This window comes from Panulirus ornatus, chromosome 58 (genome assembly GCF_036320965.1).
Source record: "Panulirus ornatus isolate Po-2019 chromosome 58, ASM3632096v1, whole genome shotgun sequence".
NCBI classification, from domain to species: Eukaryota; Metazoa; Arthropoda; class Malacostraca; order Decapoda; family Palinuridae; genus Panulirus; species Panulirus ornatus.
This window is the reverse complement of record NC_092281.1, coordinates 22,207,219-22,223,037: the sequence shown is the minus strand read 5'-3', so window position 1 is coordinate 22,223,037 and position 15,819 is coordinate 22,207,219. Positions and strand designations below refer to the sequence as shown.

Sequence of the window (15,819 nt, the reverse complement as noted above, 5' to 3'; positions counted from 1 at the left end):
TCGGTGACATAGGTATTCCAGTCTTCCGAAACTTTTCATATATATATATATACATACATCTCCGTTATCGGAACTCAGTGAATACGCCTTTTTCAACCATCCGTAACGCTATCAGATGCGTATCTCAGTTGACCGAAACCCGATGAGACACGTACTTCGGTTTTCCGAAACTCTATAATGGGCGTATTTCAGTTTTCTGAAACTGGATGATGCATGTATTTCAGTTTTCTGAAACTGGATGATGCATGTATTTCAGTTTTTTGAAACTGGATGATGCATGTATTTCAGTTTTTTGAAACTGGATGATGCGTGTATTTCAGTTTTCTGAAACTGGATGATGCGTGTATTTCAGTTTTCTGAAACTGGACGAGACACATATTCTAATTTTCTGAAGCTCTATGAGAGGGATATTCCAATCTTCCGAATCTCTGTGAAAGACAAATTATTTTTCCAATCATCCAAAAGTCTTTCTATTGTTAGAACAAAAAACTTTTGAATTTCTCTTAATCATCCAAAAGTCTATCTATTGTTAGAACAAAAAACTTTTGAATTTCTCTTAATCATCCAAAAGTCTATCTATTGTTAGAACAAAAAACTTTTGAATTTCTCTTAATCATCCAAAAGTCTATCTATTGTTAGAACAAAAAACTTTTGAATTTCTCTTAATCATCCAAAAGTCTATCTATTGTTAGAACAAAAAACTTTTGAATTTCTCTTAATCATCCAAAAGTCTATCTATTGTTAGAACAAAAAACTTTTGAATTTCTCTTAATCATCCAAAAGTCTATTTATTGTTAGAACAAAAAACTTTTGAATTTCTCTTATACCATTTCAATAATATCTTACATCTATTAACTATTAACTAATATATCTCTTTTTCTCCCCAAAGACAAGATTAGATTCTTAAAAAAAATATATGACCTTATCATCATATCATTTCTGACGCTCCCGAAATATGCTTAATGATAATAATAATAATGATACAGTATGTACCTGACCTAACATGACCTGACCTGACCTGACCCCTCGTCTCACCATCCCCAGGTCAGCCACGTGCAAGTTCACTTCGGGGGACGCGACCACGTGGGCTCCGAACACACCGTGAACGGCACCGCCTTCCCCGCTGAGGTACGAGAGAGAGAGAGAGAGAGAGAGAGAGAGAGAGAGAGAGAGAGAGAGAGAGAGAGAGAGAGAGAGAGAGAGAGAGAAAAATATATATATATATATATATATATATATATATATATATATATATATATATATATATATATATATACAGAGAGAGAGAGAGAGAGAGAGAGAGAGAGAGAGAGAGAGAGAGAGAGAGAGAGAGAGAGAGAGAGAGAGAGAGAGAGAACTTACCAGTCTGTAACAACAAGGTTCCCCCCCCTTTTTTTTTTCTTAACCAAGGTATTTATTCTCTCTCTCTAATGACTAATTATTGACTGGGAATATAATTGGGTTGGCTTCTTCTTGCTGCAGTCCATTGTTAGGGCACTGATGACCTAAGCTCCCAGCTTATTGCAGGGTCCAGTGACCCCCATCTGTGTAAAGTAGCAGCTCTCTCTCTCTCTCTCTCTCTCTCTCTCTCTCTCTCTCTCTCTCTCTCTCTCCCTCTATCACTGTCAAGCCTTTTTGCCTGAAAGCTTAAACCTATTGTTTTGAGTCTCTGGGTCTGTCTCTCTGTGTGGACTTCAAACCCTGTAACTATTTCAGTGTTGTACAAACAAACCATTTTTGAGCATCTTTATAACTATCAAGTTTTACAAAAACCCTCGACTTCAAAGTATGTGTCTATGTCAGTGTTATACAAACCATTTTCTGAGTGTTTTGAAACCTGTTAAGTCTGAATAAACCCTCAACTTCAAAGCATATATCTATGTCAGTGTTTTACAAACTGTTTCTTTAGTATCTTAAAAATCATATATATATATATATATATATATATATATATATATATATATATATATATATATATATATATATATATATCCCTGGGGATAGGGGAGAAAGAATACTTCACACGTATTCCCTGCGTGTTGTAGAAGGCGACTAAAAGGGGAGGGAGCGGGAGCTGGAAATCCTCCCCTGTCTTTTTTTTTTTTTTTAATTTTCAAAAGAAGGAACAGAGAAGGGGGCCAAGTGCGGTACGAGAGAGAGCTTCACATCCCACTACAACACCCACTACTATCTCCACTACAATACTCATCCCCTACATTCTCCATTACGATAACACCCACACATCCCCACTACATTAGCCCCATGTTGCTTCTTCATTCTGTTCGTATAACAATGTTACCTGCTCCATTTCTTATGTTAATTAGTAGCGGAGGCCTTCACGTCAACACGTCTCTCTCTCTCTCTCTCTCTCTCTCTCTCTCTCTCTCTCTCTCTCTCTCTCTCTCTCTCTCACACACACACACACACACACACACACACACACAACACAGATACGCACCAAAATCACAGATATCCACTAAATTAGCATATATATATATATATATATATATCTTTCAAACTATTCGCCATTTCCCGCGTTAGCGAGGTAGCGTTAAGAACAGAGAACTGGGCCTTTGAGGGAATATCCTCACCTGGCCCCCTTCTCTGTTCCTTCTTTTGGAAAATTAAAAAAAAAAAAAAAAATAATGAGAGGGGAGGATTTCCAGCCCCCCCGCTCCCTCCCCTTTTAGTCGCCTTCTACGACACGCAGGGAATACGTGGGAAGTATTCTTTCTCCCCTATCCCCAGGGAGAATATATATATATATATATATATATATATATATATATATATATATATATATATATATATATATATATATATATATATATGAGGAAAGGTGACCATATCAGCTGCTGTAACGCATGCGCACAGAGCTCACACTCAACCCCTTGAGCACCAGAGAGCGACCCTTGGGTATGACGTCCAGGCTTCTGACATGACCCATTCAACGTCAGGTCAAAGGTCAACCCATTATGGCAAGGGTCGTTCCGTTGGCCTCTAGCTTCCTATGGTCGTAGTCAAGGGTCGTATCGTCGTGTTCATGGGGTTACGACACCTAATCATTACAACGCAGGCAACGTACCGAAAGGATTACATCTTGGCCTGACCTTTGACCTAGGTCAGAGCCTGTGGCCTAGCCTCACCTGTGACCTGGTCGGACCTGACCGTTGACCAAGGTCTGACCTGTGACCTGGCCTGACCCCGAGACGTCCAGCTGACCCGCTGCTTCACGAGACAATAAAATCTTTGCGAGTCTTCCCGTGCGTTTAATGACTGTGTTGACTGTGTGTTGGGTTGAGACCATGAGATATGACCTACCGATCCTGGCCTTAACCTCCCTAATACTGCTTTATTGAAGGATCTCTCTCCTGCATATCTTTCTTTCTTTCATACTATTCGCCATTTCCCGCATTAGCGAGGTAGCGTTGAGAACAGAGGACTGGGCCCTTGAGGGAATATCCTCACCTGGGCCCCTTCTCTGTTCCCTCTTTTGGAAAATTAAAAAAAAAAGTGAGAGGGGAGGATTTCCAGCCCCCCGCTCCCTCCCCTTTTAGTCGCCTTCTACGACACGCAGGGAATACGTGGGAAGTATTCTTTCTCCCCTATCCCCAGGGATAATATATATATATATATATATTTATTCAATATTATACTTAATCGCCGTTTCCTGCATCAGCAAGGTAGCGCCAGGAAACAAAGAATGGCCCATCCACTCATATACACATAAACATACATATACATATGCATACATAGCCATACACATATATACACATGTACATATACTTGCTTGCCTTCATCCATTCTCTGTGCCACACCACCTCAGGAAATAGCATTGCAAGGTAATGCCAGGGAAACAGACAAAAAAGGCCACATTCGTTCACATTCAGTCTCTAGCTGTCATGTGTAATGGATTGAAACCACAACTCCCCATTCATTCCTAATTAGTTTACATTGTTATTATTTCTACGTCTCTGTACTACTTGTTCCTCTACAACAATTGATCCAGCAATGATGTCATATACAATACGATTATGTTGGAATGAGAAGAATGTGAAGCAAATTGGGAAAAGAAAAGTGAGAGAAAAGTTCTTCACCACTGATCGAATGACCGCACGACACAACCCCAAGTCTGTGGCAGGGTAGATCAAAGCCTGGTCTGCAGCAGTTGGTGCTACCCACTCACACCTTACGACTCGCAAGCCTACCACCTTTTTGCCTGGTGTAGCACCTCCTACCCCTCCAGAACCACGGTGTAGACAAAGAGCCTCAAACACACAGGTGCCAATTCGATGAATAAGCTCCAACACCATGAGTTCTGATGTCATTTCCATTGCCTTTCTGAAGTCAGCCATGATATATATATATATATATATATATATATATATATATATATAGATAGATAGATAGATAGATAGATAGAGAGAGAGAGAGAGAGAGAGGAGAGAGGCGCATGCTAGGTGTTGCATAAGAACAAAAACAACCCACACCGACCTCGCCTTACTCTGTCGTCTCGGGTCGGGACACACGCCCGCACACCACCACCTCTCAGGCACTACATGACACCTGGACACCGTGAGAGTGTAGCTCTGTATGGTAATGGCGGCCGTGATGTGAGGCCGAGGGGCTCCCACGGGCATGGCCGGACGTGAGGGGCGACGGAGGTTGTGCGTGGGGAGGAGGAACCTGGGCTCCGTGATAGACACAACACTCGCCCGCCCCCCCGCGCGCCACTACGCTCCTCCGCTCAAGTCAGCAAGGAATTTCCCGCGTTTTTTTCCCCCCCTTCCCCCTCATATTCCCGCCCGATCTTTCCCTGCCGGTCGGGCGGGCGGGCGGGCGGGCGGGCGGGTGGCGGGTTGTGCATTCTGGCCACGTTCACAGGACGAAAAAAGAAAGAAAACGCAGCATAGCCTTCTACCTCTCGGGGGAATTTTCTCCGTGACTCTAATATTCTCAGCAATGCAGTGTGCACCCGGGGAATTTATCTGTATTGGTTCTTTCCTGGCGGGGGAGGAGGAGGAGGAAGAAGAGGGGAGGTGAAAAAAAACCACCACTGCCTTTTGTGTTCTACTTCAAGAGGCTTCCTCGCCTCCTGCGTGTTTTCTTTACTTTCCTTTTGTTCTTACTGGTAAGCTGCAATACAGTTGTCTGTATAAGGTTATGCCAGTCTCCTCCTTCTCTAGTTCCTCCTACAGCCTTATCCCAGCGCTACGTCCTTCTAAAGCCTTTAGCACGACGGTACGACCCTTGAGCACGAGGGTGCGACTCGTTAAGCACGACGTTGTAAACCTTGAGCACGACGGTGCGACCCTTGAGCACGAGGGTACGACCCGTTAAGCACGACGTTCGACCCTTGAGCACGACGGTGTGACCCTTGAGCACGACGGTGCGACCCTTGAGCACGACGGTGCGACCCTTGAGCACGACGTTGCGACCCTTGAGCACGACGGTGCGACCCTTGAGCACGACGGTACGACCCTTGGGTATCATGGCCTGTTTAGAGAATACAGGCAACACATACTCGAGGGTCATTATCGTCGTGCTCAAGGGACGTATTGTCGTGCACAGGGATCGTAGTGCCATCGTGCTCAAGGGCCGTACTGTCCTGCTCAAGGGTCGTACCGTCGTGTTCAAGGGTCGTACCGTCGTGCTCAGGGGTCGTACCGTCGTGTTCAAGGGTAGTACTGTCGTGCTCAAGGGTCGTATCATTGTGTTCAAGGGTCGTACCGTCGTGTTCAAGGGTCGTACCGTCGTGTTCAAGGGTCGTACCGTCATGTTCAAGGGTCGTACCGTCGTGCTCAAGGGTCGTACTGTCTAGTTGCATAGGTTAAGATTAATCCGAGCTCTGACGTGTGTGGATATTTTCTTTCGATATTTTTACATAATTCTCTTTTTCTTCATCAATCGTTACGACTCACAATAATCATAAGTTCTTTGTGTAAATCTAGGTGATGACCTTTGATGAATTTATGATGACCTCAGACGACCGTTAATGTCCTAAGGTGACCTCTAGTGATCCGCGGTGACCCCTGACAGCCCTTGGCGGTATAATGACCCCTGGTGACCCACATCAGCTTCTGATGACCTATTAACACATTGTCCGCCGAAGAACTGCAATGGCTGAAAACGATTTCAGGTGACATGTCATGACCTTTAACAACCACTAGGCTGTTCTCGAGGCTAAGAATGACCTACGTATATTCATGAAATAAACAAACATCTTAAGCATTCTACATATATATATATATATATATATATATATATATATATATATATATATATATATATATATATATATATATATATATATATATTATCCCTGGGGATAGGGGAGAAAGAATACTTCCCACGTATTCCCTGCGTGTCGTAGAAGGCGACAAAAAGGGGAGGGAGCGGGGGGCTGGAAATCCTCCCCTCTCGTTTTTTTTTTAATTTTCCAAAAGAAGGAACAGAGAATTGGGCCAGGTGAGGGTATTCCCTCAAGGCCCAGTCCTCTGTTCTTAACGCTACCTCGCTAATGCGGGAAATGGTGAATAGTTTGAAAGAAAAGAAAAAAAAAAAAAATATATATATATATATATATATATATATTATATATATATATTATATATAGATATATATATATATATATATATATATCATTTGGTTAACTGGTTTGGCTTTTAGTCTATCAACTACCAAGGTTATCAAGGCCGTCAACGTTAAGTTACAGCCACCAGTCGACAAACACCTTCGTCAGGTGTTAAGGATACTTGTAAGACCATAAACACTCACTACACACACACACACACACACACACACACACATATATTATATATATATATATATATATATTATATATATATATATATATATATATATATATATATATATATATATATATATATATATATATTACCCCTGAGCCCACTTGTATGTTCAACATCGGAGGTAGCAGACACAATCGTACGAGGACGGTTGCTATCGTACTCATCTGATCAAGTTATTGTCTACAGCGGGATGAAGTAACGTACTCAAGAGACTCTGTTATCTCACACACGAGGCAGCTATTGTTCACAAAAGCAACGTACGATGACTTTTCTTTACCCGAGTAACACTGTAATTGAGAGAATTCCCCTGAGACAGTAGCGAAACCGTATACGAGGAATAACACTATCGCACCGAGAGAGTTATCGTACCCGTGGCGTCTAAGAAGCGTGTTGATCACATTCTAGCGGAGTATCTTTTGATTACATACCTGAGTTTGCGTACCTGCTAGATGTACAGGATAATCGAGTCGCTAGACGTGAGCGAACAACTTGGGCGCCCCGAGTTACAACTGTTCCCGTGAAGCCAGGCAGGGCTGGCCCAGCCAAGCCACTGGTGGATACATCATGCACAAGCAAAGGCAAACCGACCGACCCCTCAGATCAGGAGGATGATTAACCACGTAACGAATTGGTGTGTAAATGGGCATGGATTTGGGACCCCGCTAAAGAAAGCCGTACAGCAGGACGCCCTACAGTATGACGGACTGATAGGATCTAGAGCTGGTGATGAAAGAGGAGAGGAGAGAAAGAGAAAGTTTTGAGAGAACAGAGAGAGAGAGAGAGAGAGAGAGAGAGAGAGAGAGAGAGAGAGAGAGAGAGAGAGAGAGAGAGAGAGAGAGAGAGAGAGAATGAAGATTGACCTCTGAGAACCAGGTAATTGACAAGACTTCCAAGTGTACCTGGTGTCTGGTGAAGACAATTGAGGAATCTAGTATCATAAAATCATTGTTTCTGTTGGTATTAAATCCCTGAAAACGTAAGAGATATGGGTTTCTAAAGGAACGCTCCGTTTCTATGGTTAGAAGCGGTACGATATGTTTAACATGTATTTTCTGAACACTTTGGGTGAAGAGCTTGTACACCCGACCATTTCTCCCCGCCTAGGAACGTACTTCGCAGTCTAGCCAAATATATTTAGGCCAAAACATTTTTATGCGCGAGAATCATGTTCCTCAGCGACATTCATCAGGATAAAGCATATATTATTCATCATAATAAACCTGGGTTGGGTTATACATCACCAGCCAGGCGTGTGTCAGTTCCTAATGAAAAACGTCACTACGCCTGTCAGTTATATCACATGTTTCCCGGTGAAATTGTTTTTTTTCTATATTTATCTTTTGTTACTACATCAGTATACAATAGGTGATAGGAAAAAAAAAAAGGGGGGGCCACTATTCCAAACAAGGGAGGCCTGTTGACCGGGCTGTGAGGGTGGCGTTCACTGGCCTGATGGCTGGCTAGGCTGGTCTGGTCTGCCCATGGCTCATCAACACGCCGGAGACTCGGGCTAGGCTGTGTCCTGAGGACGAGGTTATCCTAGCCTCTGCCATTCTAGATAACTTAATGAAGTTATCACAGTAGATATTAGGTTATCGTAGTACTATACGGGATAGCCGTAGATGCCAGGGCTATGAGTAGATATCAACCTATCGTAGTATATACCTAGATAACGTAGTAGATACCAGGCTATCGGCATAGATACCAGGCTATCATAGGAGACACCAGGCTATCGTACTAGATATCAAGCTATCGTAGTATATATATAGCTATCGTGGTAGATACCAGGCTATCGTAGTAGATACCAGGCTATCGTAGTAGATACCAGGCTATCGTAATAGGTACCAGGCTACCTCAGTGTTGTCGAGGCTACTGCCCTGGTGGTATGTGGTAGGGACAATGTGGGGTGGGGATACCATCACTAATGTGGTAACCTCAGATGACCGGGCGAAATCTCTTGAGTACGACGGTACATTCAACCCTTGAGTACGACGGTACGACCCTTAAGTACGACGGTACGACCCTTGAGTACGACGGTACGACCATTGAACACGACAATACCACCGTTGAACACGATAACACGACCCTGAGGTATGATGGCGTGGCCTCTCACCAGAACCAGGTCATAGGCCAGGAGGTCATATCCAATGGTCGAACCGTCATGCTCAAAGGGAGGTAACAAGTACCAGGGGATCGTTGCAGAGTCTACGGTACCGTTAACCCACGTTTCAGTAACTTGAGCTTCGCGTCAGTGTAAATATTAATATGATAATAATAATAATAATGATAATAATAATAATAATGATAATAATAATAATAATAATAATGATAATAATAATGATAATGACAATAATAATAATAATAATAATAATAATAATAATAATAATAATAATGATAATAATAATAATAATAATAATAATAATAATAATAATAACAATAATGATAATGATAATGACAATAATAATAATAATGACAATAATAATAATGATAATAATAATAATAATAATAATAATAATAATAATGCTGATGATAATAATAACAGGCGAGTCTGGGAAGAGAGAAAGTTGTATAGACGTTTTTTAGTTCAGATGTAGGAAGACCAAGGGGCTTGGGTCTACGAAGACTGAAGACGACAGGTAAAGAACTTGACGGTAACATCTCATTCTATCGTCCAGAGTGACATAAAATAGCCTGGTGAACTAATCAACCAGGAAGGAACTTAGGCCTAGTGAGAAAGTAGAGGGTGGGGCATGATCGCAACCATGGATGATGTCAATGACTTCGTCTTGGTTTGGTTGATGGTGACGTGGTTTGGCGGTGATCCAATACTGGAGGCTGTTCATGGGTTCTTGGACGGGGAAACGTAATGGGGCGAGGTAACACTGACATGAAAGGCGGTGTCGTTGAAGTGCCTCTAGTGATTACTTACATCCATCGGAGCATGACTAGTACGGATGAGAAACACGACCTCCATTGTGGATTGCGGGTCTCAGGTGAGGGAGTGGAGGGTGGAGACGGCCCCTCGTAGGCGTAAAACCTGGAGACGCTCACCGAGGTAGCCTACCAGACATGGAATGAGACTTCTATACAGCCCAAGGCACATAGGTTAGTTGATGACTATGTTCTGAATGGCATATCGAAAGCTTTGTAGTCATCGAATGTCATACCCACACGGGTCGTCTTTCTTTCCTAGGATGCGACAGGTAAAGTCTAGGAAGCTGACTGGGAAGCGAGTGATTGAGGAAGTCTTCAATTAGCAAACTGTTAACGATCGGTGGGACTCGCAATGTCTGTGTAAAGCCAATTAAGCACAAAACGTTCACAGATTAAGCCGGGGATCGAGATGATGGCACTGACTTGGTCCCGGAGAAATATATGACGTCTTCCAGTAAAGGGGAACATTCTGGAGAGAGGGAGGGGGTGTCTGGCTGGCTCAGAGGAGAATCTGTAGTTTCATTGGTAAGTCAGCGGGTGTAGTGGGGCGCCTTACCCTGAGGCTGTGTAATCGTCTGGCGACTTCAGATTCACGTACTGACTCAGGGTGGGGGTGGGGGGGGGGGGGGGCTTGGTGTGAGAGGCAGGTGCTGTTCAGGGAGAGGCAAGTCTCCGACAGGTGAAGGCGAACTGAAGGTAGAGTGGGAGGCAGGTGGTTTCCGGGTAGAGGCAGTCTCTAAAAGATGGTGGCGAACTGATGGTAGAGTGGGAAGCAGGTGGTGTTCAGGTAGAGGCAGTCTGAAGCAGATGGTGGCGAACTGATGGTAGAGTGGGAGGCAGGTGGTGTCCGGGTAGAGGCAGTCTGAAACAGATGGTAGAGTGGGAGGCAGTTGGTGTCCAGGAAGAGGCAGTCTGAAACAGATGGTGGCGAACTGATTGTTAACAAGCTGCTTCCTCTCTGGAGAGGTGATTACCACTGGGAAATAAAGAATTCTGCTGGTCCCATCCGTTCAACCCTTTCAGTTGGCCACACCACTCGTTCATGTCCGACCGACTGACTGTCTCAGGTGTTGTAGTTGGGCAGGGTGATGAGATCTGTTCTTACCACGTAGTTGCGTGTCACTGTGGCACGGGGGACACTAGTAAGCGCTTTGTCGCAGCAGAAGACGGCCTAATCTCCTTATTGTATCAGTCCCTTAATCCGGAGTGTGATCCAGGACACCATATCTCTGTGTAGTCTTAAAAGATTTAGCGGAGGAGGATGGGATGGTAGGCCGCTCCCATATTGGTCCTGACGTATTCATCAAATCTACTTTGTTGATGATCTGAGCTAAGGGCTTCTGTTCTGGGATACTGTACAACACTCGGCTGGCCAGAGAAATGTTAGTGTGGAACTGGCCTGTACGTGTCGACGTTGGGCTCCAGATAATGGGTCGTCGGGGCGAGGAGGGACACGAGAGGGTAAAACTAATGTACATTGAGTTTTTACCGCCACCGCCAGGTGGCACCGACCGAGGCAGTAGGTACTGGTCGGCCATATCACTCACTGGTCGAGGATGTTCTGGACGTGTGTTGGGAAACTCTCAAAACCCAGTGGCAAGGGCAGACGTCCCTGAAGGCCCAAGGTGTCATCTTCGTCAAGGGCCACTGAATAACTCCTCACTTATCACGCGAGGACCTGACTCTCTGAGGTAATGGGAGGGGTGTGAACGGGATATGGTTCGCCACTGTCTCTCTGCAGGGAGGGCGAGGTGGGGTGCATGAAACAGCACATGATTAATGATGGAAGTCAATTCTGTTTGGGTGGTAGGTGTGCAGCACTACACCAACCCACGTGACCTCCACAGCCTGCTACAGCTGAGGTAGGAGGACGGACGTAGACAGAACAGGGATAGACCTCTGATCCAGCCCACTCCTGCTGTAGGTGGTTGACCAGTTCCTAACCCTTTATATAATAACGCGTCTTAAGCCACGACCATAAACAGACTCCAAATGACCCATTTGCCTTCGTTGACCCATGTCACTTTCAGACGTCGCTAAACATTTCTGTCGTCATCTACTTTTTCTCTTTTAAATGACTTGTTCCTTGAAAATAAATGTTGGCGATGATCAGTGACGGGATTACGATCTGTTATGCAAATGAGGTGATGCCTGGCAGTCGGCTTATATACTGCCATCATTAGATTCGAGATAACAGGTATTTTTCACAAATAATGAAAGCTTTTATTGATATAATGAAGGGTAATGTTGGTTCTTTTTCATGACTCTCGTAAAATAATTAAATGATATCTTGTAAAATAATTAATTAAGTAATAGGAAAAAAAATAATGGGATTGATAATGAGTTTATGAATCATTAGAAAGTCCATGGCCTGGTTAATTACATTTTTTACTGTAGCACTGATAATAAAGAGAATTTATTTGCGATTAAATGTAGTTTTTATTGACTCTCTGGCAAGGACTTTTATTGGCGTGGTGATAAAAGCCTTTTATTGGGTCGTAAAGGAAGGAGTATTGAGAACCTGAATTTTTTATGATATTGAAACAGCTTCTGTGGTTGGTCAAAGACGAAGCTCTGTTTGGAAATAAGACCAAAAAAAATAAGAAAAGAAAAAAACAACAACCTTGGCCTCTCAGGGCTTTATCTTCTTGATCAGAACGATAATAAAACGTGTAATCTGATGTAGAGATTAACTGCAAATAAACGAGATAAAAAATATAAGGCTTTTAGTCTATTTTCATTTTTCACACGTGAAGATCAAACCCCTCTCATCCACCTCGACTTAGCTGGGAATAGAAAGATATAGTTGAGAGATCAGGGGCTAAATGTCACATATAACTGAGAGATCAGGGGCTAAATGTGAGATATAGCTGAGAGATCAGGGGCTAAATGCGAGATATAGCTGAGAGATCAGGGGCTAAATCTGAGATATAGCTGAGAGATCAGGGGATAAAATGTGAGATATAGCTGAGAGATGAGGGGATAAATGTGAGAGTTTTCCATTCTTCATTCCCTTCCCCCACGGCCAACAGAGACCTCTGGCAACGTTCCTCTGCTGAAGAAGGAAAAAAAAAATCATCTGAGGAAAAAAATATGTGTATATATATAAACTATGGTTTTCCAAGGTAATTAAGCTCATTTTGATTAAGGGGGGGAAGGGGAGGCCATACGCCGGAGGCCTTCCTAGGAAAGGACGGGGTTAATTACCCAGGAAGGTCATCTATTTTTTTTTCTCTTCTTTAAATGGTTTTCGTATCTCTTGAGGTGGGTCTATATGTGTGATTGACGAAGCTATATACCAAACGAGCAGTCCTGACGAGGGGACAGTCTTGGTAAACGAGACTCTTTTATCAAACGAGTAATGCTGAGGCATATAAGAAATTAACGAAGCTATATCAAATGAGTCACTTGGAGGTATGTACGTAATCAGCAAGGGTAATGCAAGTGAATAACATTAATCTATACAGGTATATAAGGAGGATATATATATATATATATAGGTATATAAGGAGGATATATATAAAGTGAATAACATTAATCTATATAGGTATATAAGGAGGATATATATATATATATATATATATATATATATATATATATATATATATATATATATATATATATATATATATATATATATATATATATTTTTTTTTTTTTTTTTTTTTTATACTTTGTCGCTGTCTCCCGCGTTTGCGAGGTAGCGCAAGGAAACAGACGAAAGAAATGGCCCAACCCCCCCCATACACATGTACATACACACGTCCACACACGCAGATATACATACCTACACAGCTTTCCATGGTTTACCCCAGACGCCCCACATGCCCTGATTCAATCCACTGACAGCACGTCAACCCCTGTATACCACATCGCTCCAATTCACTCCATTCCTCGCCCTCCTTTCACCCTCCTGCATGTTCAGGCCCCGATCACACAAAATCCTTTTCACTCCATCTTTCCACCTCCAATTTGGTCTCCCTCTTCTCCTCGTTCCCTCCACCTCCGACACATATATCCTCTTGGTCAATCTTTCCTCACTCATTCTCTCCATGTGCCCAAACCATTTCAAAACACCCTCTTCTGCTCTCTCAACCACGCTCTTTTTTATTTCCACACATCTCTCTTACCCTTACGTTACTTACTCGATCAAACCACCTCACACCACACATTGTCCTCAAACATCTCATTTCCAGCACATCCATCCTCCTACGCACAACTCTATCCATAGCCCACGCCTCGCAACCATACAACATTGTTGGAACTACTATTCCTTCAAACATACCCATTTTTGCTTTCCGGGATAATGTTCTCGACTTCCACACATTTTTCAAGGCTCCCAAAATTTTCGCCCCCTCCCCCACCCTATGATCCACTTCCGCTTCCATGGTTCCATCCGCTGACAGATCCACTCCCAGATATCTAAAACACTTCACTTCCTCCAGCCTCTCACCATTCAAACTCACCTCCCAATTGACTTGACCCTCAACCCTACTGTACCTAATAACCTTGCTCTTATTGACATTTACTCTTAACTTTCTTCTTCCACACACTTTACCAAACTCCGTCACCAGCTTCTGCAGTTTCTCACATGAATCCGCCACCAGCGCTGTATCATCAGCGAACAATAACTGACTCACTTCCCAAGCTCTCTCATCCCCAACAGACTTCATACTTGCCCCTCTTTCCAAAACTCTTGCATTTACCTCCCTAACAACCCCATCCATAAACAAATTAAACAACCATGGAGACATCACACACCCCTGCCGCAAACCTACATTCACTGAGAACCAATCACTTTCCTCTCTTCCTACACGTACACATGCCTTACATCCTCGATAAAAACTTTTCACTGCTTCTAACAACTTGCCTCCCACACCATATATTCTTAATACCTTCCACTGAGCATCTCTATCAACTCTATCATATGCCTTCTCCAGATCCATAAATGCTACATACAAATCCATTTGCTTTTCTAAGTATTTCTCACATACATTCTTCAAAGCAAACACCTGATCCACACATCCTCTACCACTTCTGAAACCACACTGCTCTTCCCCAATCTGATGCTCTGTACATGCCTTCACCCTCTCAATCAATACCCTCCCATATAATTTACCAGGAATACTCAACAAACTTATACCTCTGTAATTTGAGCACTCACTCTTATCCCCTTTGCCTTTGTACAATGGCACTATGCAAGCATTCCGCCAATCCTCAGGCACCTCACCATGAGTCATACATACATTAAATAACCTTACCAACCAGTCAACAATACAGTCACCCCCTTTTTTAATAAATTCCACTGCAATACCATCCAAACCTGCTGCCTTGCCGGCTTTCATCTTCCGCAAAGCTTTTACTACCTCTTCTCTGTTTACCAAATCATTTTCCCTAACCCTCTCACTTTGCACACCACCTCGACCCAAACACCCTATATCTGCCACTCTGTCATCAGACACATTCAACAAACCTTCAAAATATATATATATAATATAATATTTATATATATATATATATATATATATATATATATATATATATATATATATATATATATATATATATATATATATAAAGTGAATACCATTAATGTATATAGGTATGTAAGGAGGATAAATATAAAGTGAATAATACACAATTGACGACAGATGTGACCTAAGGATTTATATATGATGACCCTCTGTGGTAAATGATTGCAAACGATCAGATGACCCCCAGGTGACCTCCAAAAAAGACATTACATGACTACGCATGATCTCAGCTGATCCCCAGTGACTGAAGGTGACCACAGACGACCTGGGTTGACCCAAGTGGGTATGGATGACCTGAGTGGAGCCAAGATGAATATAAAATGGCCTCAAGTGGCCCAAGATGGACACAGATGACGTCAGTTGACCCAAGATGACCACATATGGCCGCAGTTAACCATAGATGACGTCAATTGACCTATGAAGACCACAGATGACTTCAGTTGACCCCAAGATGACAACAGTTGATCCAATAAGAGTACAGATGACCTCAGCTGACCTCAGTTCACCTTAGTTGACCAAAGATCCCACAGATGACATCA

The 15,819-nt window shown here is 42.8% G+C and overlaps 1 protein-coding gene across 1 annotated transcript in view; it reads left to right on the top strand.

Annotated features, from left to right (window-relative positions):
- The window catches only part of LOC139766656 (carbonic anhydrase-related protein 10-like), a 167,499-nt gene that overhangs the window by 137,333 nt on the left and 14,347 nt on the right, over window positions 1–15,819 (top strand). Inside the window, exon 5 of the mRNA XM_071695550.1 lies at window positions 1,045–1,128. Within this exon, the coding sequence (XP_071551651.1) occupies window positions 1,045–1,128 (84 nt within the window). The remainder of the gene's footprint in view (window positions 1–1,044; window positions 1,129–15,819) is intronic.